Genomic DNA, 12,141 nt, shown 5'->3' with positions numbered 1-12,141 from the left:
TATATATATACATATATGTATATACATTTCTTTATGCATGGTGTCTAATGAAATGACCTCTTGAACTTAAAGTTTTGCAGTGGTTAGAACTTTCTATCCGTCACTTGAATATATTTGGTTGATAATTTTTTGAACTTTACTTGTGTCTTCACTTGAATTCTCAGTGATTTTTTTCTTCCTTTAGATCCTCTTTGTGTTCAACTCATATTCATAAAAACTTAAAAAAAAAAAAATAACATACTCATAACAAGAGAGAGTTTTAATTTAAATATAGATAATTTGACTAAATCAACACTTCTGCACTTGCTCTCTCTAATGGGCCAGAGAGTAACATGCCAGAGGTTGTATGGGACAAAAAAGTCAAGGAAACAAAAAAGACAAAAAAAAGTAAAAAGTTAAAAATATAATGGAGGGAAGAATAGAAAAGGCCAATAAAGTAAATCACTAAAATCCACCCCATTTTCTTCCCCTTGACTTCTTTCCCCCCTACTTTTCCTCCCTCCTATATTCCTTAATTCCTTCTCTACTCACTTTTGTGGCATTCTAAAATCAAACACCACCAAGTCACCTAACAATGTGTTGTTAGGTCTCCATTCATCAGCATCTAGAACCCTTTTTGCAATTAAGTGCGCCTGCAGTTGTAGTGATTGTACCCACTAAAGAAGATGGTCTTGCACCCAAGCTTGAAGCCCTAGCATAGCTCGACGAAGATCCGGCACCGGACGGCGTGAAAAATGCACCATTCAACATCAAGTCCCCTTCAGACCTCCAATTCCAATTCCTCCATTCACTCTCTGGTGCATCCTCATATTTGGTCACCTGCACATATAAAGTTCAGACTTAATACTTGATATTGGACTAGCATAGTGCACGAGGCTCTCGTCATTATCGAAAAAAGGTCAGAAAGAAATGAAATTTTACCTCTTTGCTGTTACTGTCATCTGGTGCAAGAAACCTGTTGCCTTGGCTATTGATGGTGGGTGAAGCACTCCCTCCAATGGCATACATTTCCCAGTGGGTGTAGTCATTGTTCACCACATGAAAGTAACCAAGTCTGCATCTGCATGTGTGAAAAACAAAATGCACATGTCACATTGATATCAAACCAAGCACGGTCCCACCTTACTAATTAAACCAAAATTAGTATTTGAAATTGGAAAACAATAAACTCCACCCTTGGTAATACTACGGAGAAGAATCTTTGTTAGACTCTATTTATTAAAGTCTTTAGATTTAATAAATGTATTATTTGATACTATCTTACTTATGACACGTGTCCATCCATACCAGTGCTGAGGATGAACTCCTCATTACCGGTGAAGAGACAAGTATTATTCACGTGATACATCCTCAATCATGAACCGTCCATTTTCAGAAATGGATGGTTGATGATTGAGTAAATATCAAATAATGGTACATAGCCAATAGACCTAATTATGCATCTTAATATTTATTTTCATACTACTTTACCTAGGCATTCTCTGGACAAGCCCTTCTCCAAAGTGATTGAAGGCAATTGTGACCTGCATGTTCTTGTCTTGAGTAAAGGAATCACTATGTCCCAAAAGCATGACCTTGTCATGGTGGGTCATATAATTGTTTGAAATAGTGATAGCTGTGGACCCATGAATGGCATCAATCAACCCATCCTTACAGTTTGACAACGAACAATGGTCCACCCACACATGGCTCCCGCCAAAGATGGACACACCGTCGCCGTCCGATATGGTCCTGAACCCGAAGTGGTCTGGGGAGCTCCTCACCATAGCATTCCCTCCTTGCTTGCAGTCATGTATGTTAAGCCCGTGTATGATGATATTGGTCACGTACTGTATGGTAATGCATGGACCACCGGCAATGTGGACGCTAGCTCCCCTGCCGTCGATCGTCTTGAACGAGTTCATGATCAGCTCCTCCTTCAGCCTGATTACCATGTCGCGCGCGAAAATGATCCACAGCGGCTCCTTCTGGATCACTGCGTGTCGTAGGGTCCCCGGCTTAGGGTTCACCGCATCGTCATCGCTCGAGTCCGTGACCACGTAAATCTTGCCATCTTTTCCCCCCACCGCGTTTTTACCGAACCCAATCGCGCAATCGGCTAGCCGTTGGCGGTTGTTCTCCCAATCGGGGTCGCACCGCCAGCAATCGTCGATCGGATTTCCGGTCCCACACGAGAGATAGCCCAAGCCCCTCCTAGACGCATTGATATTCCTGCATACAAAGAAAATGTGACACAATTTGTTAGAAATGTTACACATTATATATTATACGTAACATATTATGTTATACTGTAGAGAATTCAGACTCGATCACTACTAGGGACACAGTGGAGCCTCTTACGTACCTATGTACTTCTTGTACAACAGCTTCAGGATCTTGAACTGGTCTGGAGGCAATGAGGGTTGGGGTTAGGAGAGAGAAGAGGACGAAGAGAGAGAGTAGTGAATGACTTGCCATTGGCTCTCTTAATTTGTATCTCTAGTGAGAGAAATTCTTAGAGAGAGAGAGAGAGTGGTGGGGGAATGAAGTCAGTGACGGGGGGTTTATAAAGAGATAAAAGCCGGGGGAGATGGCGTGATTAAACTAAGCATGTGGGGTCCACAGTTGCTTTTTGATTACCGGATTTACGGGGATTCCACAGTTCTTTGGTAGTTTTGGCCGTTGAGCATAAAGGTCACTGAACAGTCACACCTCTCTCTAATCCCTTCTTTGGGCCCTACGGACCAACAAGGATCAATTTAAAACCGCATAAATTCACAATATTGTCTCTGTCAAGTTCGAACACTCAATCTCTGTTTAAAGAAAAGAGATTGTATCATTTGTAATAATTCTTATTTGTATTACAATACATGCTTAGAGGTCATAATCACATAACTGGTAACTTGTGGAGATTAGGATATAGAGTTCCTATTACTTATTTATATACATAATACATATATATTACTAGTAGTAAATTAGCAATATAAACCGACTGGGTGGGGTAGGGTGACCTTCCCCCAGTTTGAACAAGCGAGAATTTCTTCCTAAAATTCATTCTCATTCAAGTAAACATCCTCCAAAACTAATTTAAACATGACGGAATGAGATATAGGGCCCATACCGATGAGACGGAATAAATTATCATCCCTATTAACTAATAAGTATTCATTTCTCTTCACTTGCAAGACGTATAAGTAAAATAAAACAAAATTTTAGGGTTTTGATGGAATTACTGTTTTCATGATATAATTTATGAAAAAAATAAAATAAAAAAAAAGGTCATACAAATTGTTCAAAAAATAGGACCATTTAAAATAGGGCAAACTACAATGACCTCTTCTGAGGTTTGAATTAATTGCAACTAAACCTGAGGTTTGCCATTTTTTTACAAAGACCTCCCTATGTCAGATTTTATGATGAATTTACTTATTTACCCTCGTTATTATATTGTTAAATATGATCAAAATATATAAAAATGAAAAATGACTATTTTACCCTCAACCATACAATTACGTTTTCCCTTTTCTTTCTCATTCTCACACGTCCTCTCTCTATCAGCGCTGCCGCCGCCATGAACTACTTTGAACCTATCACTATGAACCACGCCACTACTATTTTGATCTAACCTTGAACCTGGTCGCGAGATCAATCTTTCTGCCGCCGAGCGCGAGATCCTTGGCACAGTTGTTTTGTAATCCATCAGTGGTGGTTATGGGGGGTTGAGGACGGTGGTGGCTGTGGCGTCGGCATGGATTGTGATATTTTGAGGCTGGACTTTCGGCGACCACCATAGCTGTGGAGTTTAGTCGCCTTCGCTGGAAACAATTTGAAGTGGCAATGATGACCTGCGAAGAAAACCTGTAGCGATGATGACAATCTGTGGTGGCGATCTGCAATGTGATCTGTGGTGGCCGACGTAGCTTCGGCCCACGGCGGCGGTGGCACGGCTGTAATGTTGCCCCTTTTATTTGGGTTGAGAGAGCTCCTTTGGGCCTATAGGAATTGAGTTCAATTCCATTCACTTGCATCTTCTAACAGCAGTTGGGACTCTTTTTTTGGTCCTCTTTAGCCTTCTTTGATTTGTTGAACAAAAAGTGTGCTCATGTACGTCGGTTTGTTCCACAGAAAAGGTTGGTGGGTTGGTGGTGGTGATGATGTTGATAATTGTGATCCTAATCTTAACCATAATTGTAACAATGACCTCAGGGGTTTTGTTTAATTCTTGTGGGTCTTAAATTCATAGAGCTTAGACTCGTTGGTGAACCAACTTGGCGAGATCATAAGGAACATTTCTAGGCTACCCGAGTACGACACACCTCAGAGAAGATGTACAGTACTTTGTTTCGGAATTGAGGCCTCTGTTTGAGGAAGTGAAGATCAAAGTGATGAGTTCTGGTTAGCGATTGCGGACCCGAATTGCTATTCAGGTGCGATTTTGACTGAAAATCAATTTCAGATCTGAGATTAACCCAAGTACCAGTTCATCATTGATTTCGTGATAGCTGGTGGATGTAATCGTGTAGCCGTGGTTGTCGATGATTGGTTGTCTCAACAGCAAGGAACGGAACTAGGTTTCAGTTGGTCGGCGGAGGAATTTTTAGGCGTTGCACATAAATACATTATTTGATTGGGAGGTTATGGATGGATTTCGCAGAAGGGATGGTGGCAGTGAAGTGGTGAAGGTGGGCTAGAGAGAGAGGCAATTGGTTTAAGGGTAGTTTGGTCCATTTAAGATGAATTTTATTGTCATTTGTTTATATTACAGGGGTAATAGTGTCTTTCTACGTTGTTGATGGGCATTTTAGTCACTTCAAACTAATTTTCTTACAAAAAAATTATTATTTTCGTACGGAGGGGAGGTCATTGTAAAATGGGAAAAATCTCAAGGGGTCACGTTATAACAAAATGACAAACCTCAAGTTTAGTTACAATTAGTCTAGAGAGGTCATTGTAATTTGCCTTTTAAAATAATGAGATTTTAGACAGCTCGTATGGGAAAAGGAAAAAAAAGCTTTTCACACTTACATATGCTTGGACCAACACGCATGGGTGTGTGGGCCCGGACTCTGTAAATAGACTCGCGCGATCATTTTGTTTTGAATTGAAGCAAGACGATGAATTTTTATTTTTTTATAATTTTTTTTTATTTTTATTTTTGGCGAAGCCAGATGATGATTCACGGAGCATTATTTGTACCAAGTTTGATTCCTTTACTACCTTATAACGATATAGACAATGTAAAAATATAAACTCTATATCAATATATTAATTGACCATTATCGTGCATCGGAGATAAATTATGCTAATTAATTACTCCCATAATTAAGCACCGACACTAATAGTATGACAGCTAATAATATCTATAACGTTGTTGATCGAAAAGACCCCTTTCATTTTCGGTATAATTTTGACTAGGATGATGATAAATGACTATTTTTACCCAAAGTCTATTATTAATTTCAAGAAGAAAAAAAAAATTGTATTTATTAATTTCTTGTTACACTCCAAAAGCTAGAGGTATACAAATGTTGAGATGAAACAACTAAAGGTGTATTACAACTAACCCTACCCTATTAGTTAATTGTTCCATTAGTAGCATAATAAACTTCAAGATTTCATAGGACCCCCAATGTCTGTGGATCTTAATCATCTTATCACATTCAAAAAGCAAATAAGAAATAATTTATTTACTTTTTATATTATGTATCTACTTTTTTGTATGTCTAATTAAATTAAAAGAATGTAGTTTGTTGATTTTTATTTTTATTTTTATTTATTTATTTATTATTATTATTTTTTGAGTATGATTAGATTAAAAGAAGGGGCAAAAAGGTACAGTTTCCAACGGGTATGACTAGGAGGACTTGGTTCAATTTTCAGAGATATGCTCCATTAATTTTAATGTCATCAATTGTTTAATTAGTTTGTTACATTCATTTTTTTTTTATTTAAAATTTAAGGTATATTTTCTTTGGTGATTCCAATAAGCTAGTCAATCTGAATTATTATTATTATTATTATTATTTGTGTCTATATTATTGTTAAAGCTCGCCTTCTTTAATTTTTGTTCTTTTTGAAAAAACCGAAAAATACCCACATGCGTGTGAAAAAATATTTGACTTGTTGCTTTGAAAGAGAAATTTATTGTTTTATGTTGGTTGGTTTGAAATTTTGTTCCATTTTAATTCACAAATTAAGAAAAACAAAAATAGGTTATGCTTGTTCACATTGTTTGTAGTTTGTACTTTTTCCGTTACGTTACTATTATATGGAGCCGTAGTTTTTGACTTATTCCACCAATGGTAGCATCAAAGACCTTACGTCTAGGTGGTGTCGGTGGGGTGGCAAAAACATGGTGGAAGCCGGTGGTGGTAGAATGTAATAGTGGTAACGGCGGCAATAATGGTGATAGTGTTGGAAAGGCGGTGATAGAGGTGAAAGACAATGGAGGTGGCAGTCATTTTGGTGATTGTTTTTGGATTAAGAACATTAAGATTTTTTGAGAATTTAATTTTTAAAAAAATTTACTTAACGGTTATTCTATAGATTTAGTTGTGGAATGAATTTTATTTCTAATATAATAACCATTGAATGATTGAAATAAACATTTCATTTCATTTTATTTCATTTTTGCATACCAAGCATAACATAAGTTTCTTTTGTAGATTAAGACGTATAAATAAAAATTCACTAAATTATGTTATAGGAAAGATAATCAATCCTTAAAATGTTCTTATAAATTAACTAGGCTAATAACTGCCAAAGGAGGAATAGTTAATTTTTTTATTTTTTATACTAGACATTGGTTAATCGCGATGCATATCATTATTGTAGAAATAATATTTTTTCAAGGTGTAAAAAAATAAAAATAAAATCATATTATAAAAAAATTTTGCAAAAAACACCCTTCACTTTAGTATGTGCGTACAAATTACTAACATTTAAAAACATGCCCCTTGACCATCAAATTTATACTTTACTCTTTTTTTCAAATAAAATTACTGCCTACGGATTTTTGCTATTTTAGGTATTTCACATGAATTAACAATAAAAGTTTTTTTATTTGTTAACGTGTCAAACTAATAACAATGATTAATAATATAATTAAGATACTCATGACAATCCCACATGTTTTTGTTCTAAAAATCAAATTTGGGGGTCCATTAGTATCAACATTTTTTCTATTCTCTCTCTCTCTTTTTCTTATTTGGTGTTCATTTTTTCAATTTAAACAATTCAATGGTCCGCAAATTTCGCCAAAAAATTAACACCAAAACCAAGAAAATGACATGTAAAACCACATCACATGCTGACGTGGCATTTCAAGATTGCAACTTGTCCACGTGATACAGTGCCGGCACATTGTCCGCGATAGAGGCCGTACCTCGCGTTAATTTGCTGACTTGGTTGCTTCTTCTATTCTCTACCTCCAGTGAAAGCTACTTGTTCACATGGAGATTTCGTTTTGGATTTGTCCCTCCATTTGATTCTCTTGTCGGGTTGATCGCAGCCGTTGATCTAACTGGAGGGTGGTGATTGGCTCTGGTAAAGCTTGGGACAAAAGTAACGTGACGGTCTTATTCATGCAGTTTTTAGGGTTGGGGTCAAATTAATGTCTGGTAAGAGCAAAGCCATGTTAGTTGGGATCTAAGAAGGAGATTTTGGATGGCGAGTGGAGTGATGGCTCCTTGACAACGATTTTCTCCGAGGTCTAACACAAAATTTAATAGCTAAAATTTAATTGATAAATAAGATCTATTAGTGATGATATAATCTCAACTATTGAATTCTATGCGCGTAAAGAATTCAGCACAGAATCGAGTAATTAAGATTTAATTGATAAATAAAATTCATTAGTGATGATGCAATCTCAATTATTGAATTCTGTACTGAATCTTCCTTGCGGCTACTTGGGTTAATTACCTCCTTATCCACTTTACACGTGGCAAGCCAATTGTCCCGCTTGTTGGCACTCAATTAGTATATGTATATTTATATATATGTTTAATTATTTCATGTGCACACGCAGACTAGAGTATATTATATTCACATCAAGATGACGACATATTTTCATTATCCGCGTCACAAATTAATTTTGTTATTCATGCGGTTTTTATATAGTAGGAGCAAAGCCATGTTAGTTGGGATCTTAGGGGGAGATTTTGGATGGTGAGTGGAGTGATGGCTACTTGGGTGGAATTTCCTCCTCATCCACTTGACACGTGGCAAGCCAATTGTCCCGCCATGTGGCACCTGATCATTATATATATCTATATATATATGTTTAATTATTTCATGTGCACATGCAGAGTATATTATATTCACATCAAGATGGTGACATATTTTCACTATTCACGTCACAAAAATTTTGTTATGAACTCGGACCACCATTAGTCAATAAATGAATAGTGGGATTGGAAAAGTACCTCGTTCTATTCCACATTTAGTGGAGCACTTTCACTGGTAGATTTCATTTTATGTTTAAAATTTTGTTACATATATCAATATGTTGGTAGATTTCATTTTATGTTTAAAATTTTGTTACATATATCAATATGTTGAAAAATTTAGGTGTGTTTAGTTGTATGAAATTGAAGTATTGGAATTGAAATTAGTAAAATTTGGTAAAAATAATTAAAAAAATTAAATTAAAATTTTCTTAAATTTCATCGATTCTAATCTCAAAACTCTAACTCCATATATCCAAACACACCTTAGATTCATTACATTCAATCTTTATAAAGATGACACTTATAAATTGCCTATGCATAGCTAACAAACATGCAGTGTAACAATTTTACCCAAAAAAAAAAAAAGGGGAAAAAAAAAACACATGCAGTGTAACAATACATTATAATCCTATATATATATATATATCAATAGAGAAAGGATAGATTATAGATGGTGTATTAAAAGGGGTACAGAAGTGGTCCACTTCCACCCAATAAGCAAACCACATAAAGTCTCAAAGAGACATCATTTATTATTGGTTGAAAATCGATTTTGTTATATTTGCTTTTCTCTCTTTTTATTTTTCTCTCTTTTCATTTAAAGCAATGGGCATACACAAACTAAAGAATCACGTAGCAAAGTGGGGTTTTGCTGTCTGATTGCAGCTCTCAACTGTCTCTCAACATTCTCATTACTTGAAACTTGTAAGATGTGGTAGGCCTTACTGTGAGGCTTGCTTCAAGTTCATTTCAACTAAAGAAAGTCTCCAAATTACAATTGTTACATGTATTAATTATGTTATTGTTGGGTAGTCCAACGAAGCAGAGAAAAAAGAAAAGTATCCGAAACTTATATATGGTGAAAATCACTCCAATCTTTTGAATTTTAGATATTTTGATCCTAACAATTAGTACTACAGTCATGTCCCAAAAGATGGCTGGTAATGTTCTATCTACCAAAGAGTCCCGTTCGAGAGAAGATTGTTTTGTAATGGAACAAGACTACTCTATCCTAATAACTGGTATTAGCGTCAAGCCCCAAATGGATAGCTGGTGATATACTATCCACCTAAGAGTCTTGTTCGAGGGGGAATTGTCGAGGGGGAATTGTTGGGTAGTCGAACAAGAATATTGATACTTTTTTTAAAATTTTAAAATATGTATGATAATTACAACAATGGTGAATTTTGATGCAACAATAAATATTAACAATAAAAATTATTTTGTTTGTCAGTCACAAGTTCAAAACAAAAAAAATACGGACATTTTTAACTAGCACTTATGTGCATCACATATATATATATATACACACACACACCATGTACTTGAACCAATAGTATATGCACCGTCAACCACCACCTACACCGCCACTGCCACCTCCTCCACCGTCACATAGTCATGTACATTCATGTGAATGGTGGTTATAGCACTAATCATGTAACTCTTTGTCGTGCTAGACCTCATTATGTTCACACTTGAGACAAGATAGAGAATTTCGCTTTAATCATTTACTGGTTGGAGATTGTCGAGGGACAGTCTGGAGTTAAAAGTCAAACTTGCCCCCGATTCTATGCAATCTCCTTACTTTTTAAGTATTTCAAAGATGACAAGAATGACCTATATTGGACTCATAAAAACTAGTAAATGACTATGGTGACGAACACCATCAAAGGGAAAATTTTGTGCTGAAAAACCACATATATATAGTGTGTTTAGAATAATTCTAGTGTGGAACAATATGTTTATTACCTTTTCATCAATATATTTATGACTTTAATTTAAGTGTCAAATCAATTCTCAATTTCTTCGACATTTTAATGCTAAGTATTTAAATAAATACTATAGCTTTCTTACATAGAATCGAAATTATTTGGTAATTACAACATACATACATAGTTAGCACCTTTATGTAATGTTAGTATATATAGATCATGCCACTAACTGAGTGCTGTCCAAAAAATGCCAAATTTAGATGAGAAGATCATTGCATTGGAATTTTGTATACGAGCAAAAAGACTATTCAGTGAAATTATCATATGATCATGAGATTATTGACCATTCAGTAAAATAATTATATGATCCAGGGATTATTGGTCCGATCCAATCACAAATTGATTGACAAGTAATTAAAGTGTTTATGTTTGCTTTATTCCATTTTTTTATTTGTTACGTGATTGATCATAAATCATTGACTGTGGTTCCTAGACCAAATAATAGTTTCTTGACAATCCAGCGCCAGGGTGGCCCAAACTGTTTTATCAGAGTAGACCATATTTAGTGGTCTGGGCCCGGTGGACTTCTCTTCCTCTATCCAACCGAATGTTAATGGGCTTAAATTAATGGAGATTTTAAATCCAACATTGTGAAAATTTTGCATGTAACGAGGTTCTGCTTTGGCTAGTATCAAAATTTGTTGTCCACACCGAGCTCGGATCCCTCCCCTCCTCTTTGAGGATAGAGATGTTATATAACGGGTTTACACATCACTGAGGACAAATTGCAAAATACTCCCCTTGGATTTTCCTCAAAAAAAAAAAAAATCTCCTAACATATTAAGGACTTACAAACAACCCCTTTCTGATGAAATAGAACTGAAAATTTGAGTTAAATTTTTTTCCAAATAAAAAATACTCCGTGAATAAATTGCCAAGATTAAGTTAAAAGAGTTGTTGAAATAATTCGACTAACTTCTTCCTAGCAGTCTCAAAAATATTTTGTCCAAAAAGTAATTTAGTGCATAGAAAAGGATGTTTTGGTCAAAATACAACAATGGTGTGTCATGTATGCCGCATACATGATGCACGACTTTCTTTCATCCATATTCTGAGGAATAATAAACCACAGTGTAATTCAAAGGTTTTTACAAAATTATAGGGGTCATTTGACTCATTTATCATTTTGATACTTCAGGGGTTATTTTAAAAATCTGAAAAATACAAGTTTGATTGTTTGGTTTTATTTATTTATTTTATATTATTTTATTTTATTGCATTTTACAATAATTATAATTATATTTTAAATCACCTTCAAATTTTGAATCTTTAGTTCTAAACTTCTAATGAATTAAATATACCGAGAAGCTGTTATTGCCTTTTAGTTCCTATCATTCCATGATTACAGTCATATGGTCAAAAAGTTCAATCGATTGGGCTAACCGTTTGTTCCAACTAGTAGCAAACTAGCAATGGAGGTAGGATAATTTTTTGTTGAGCTTCATATTAGAATCTTAAGGTGCAAATTGATTTTTGAGGCGTTGTCCTGGATTGCAAATGAACCTTGTTATTCATGAACAATTTAAGCTTAGTTCGTTACAAGCTCGGTTCGAACTCGTTTATTAAGTAAATGAGTCAAGTTTGAACAATGATAAGTTCGACTACTAAGCCCGTGAACAAACTTGTTTAACTAAAAATAATAATGAGTATTTTAAATTCTCATACTTGTAAGCCTAAACCAAATAATGCAATTTTAGCCTAAGTTCACAAATCTTTAACAGGCCAGTGAGTTCTATTTACATTTAAAAACCCATATGCAAATTAAACCATTAGCCCAACATTTATTTTTATCTAATAGCCAAATATTCATTTTATTTTATCTCAACCGTTGGATTGTTTATGTCATATCATACGCATGTTCTCCTATTTCCTACCAAAACCCTAAACCAGCCCCACAACCATAACACGTCTCCAACCAGCGATCTGGTCACAGAACGACA

At 35.2% G+C, this 12,141-nt stretch overlaps 1 protein-coding gene across 1 annotated transcript; it reads right to left on the bottom strand.

Moving 5' to 3' along the window:
• Nucleotides 1–257: 257 nt before the first annotated feature.
• On the bottom strand, nt 258–2,527 carry LOC132283622 (probable pectate lyase 5). Its single transcript, XM_059785608.1, has 4 exons — nt 2,345–2,527; nt 1,471–2,211; nt 922–1,060; nt 258–819 (listed from the first exon to the last, which is right to left on the bottom strand). Exons 1-4 carry the CDS (start codon nt 2,455–2,457, stop codon nt 598–600), a joined length of 1,215 nt encoding a protein of 404 aa, XP_059641591.1. The 5' UTR covers nt 2,458–2,527; the 3' UTR covers nt 258–597.
• Between the last annotated feature and the right edge of the window lie 9,614 nt (nt 2,528–12,141).

This window comes from Cornus florida, unplaced genomic scaffold (assembly GCF_030987335.1).
Source record: "Cornus florida cultivar Cherokee Brave unplaced genomic scaffold, ASM3098733v1 CherokeeBrave_3.0.0_Hap2_Chr11, whole genome shotgun sequence".
Taxonomy (NCBI): domain Eukaryota; kingdom Viridiplantae; phylum Streptophyta; class Magnoliopsida; order Cornales; family Cornaceae; genus Cornus; species Cornus florida.
Note: the sequence above shows the minus strand (reverse complement) of the source record. Positions and strands in the feature narration are given on the sequence as shown.

Excerpts from the sequence above, each read along its gene's own strand:
- LOC132283622 (XM_059785608.1), bottom strand. The coding sequence starts at position 2,457 with ATGGCAAGTCATTCACTACTCTCTCTCTTCGTCCTCTTCTCTCTCCTA. Across the intron at positions 2,212-2,344 it reads GTTGTACAAGAAGTACATAG|GAATATCAATGCGTCTAGGA; the intron begins GTACGTAAGAGG and ends CTTTGTATGCAG. Across the intron at positions 1,061-1,470 it reads CTTGTCCAGAGAATGCCTAG|ATGCAGACTTGGTTACTTTC; the intron begins GTAAAGTAGTAT and ends TCACACATGCAG.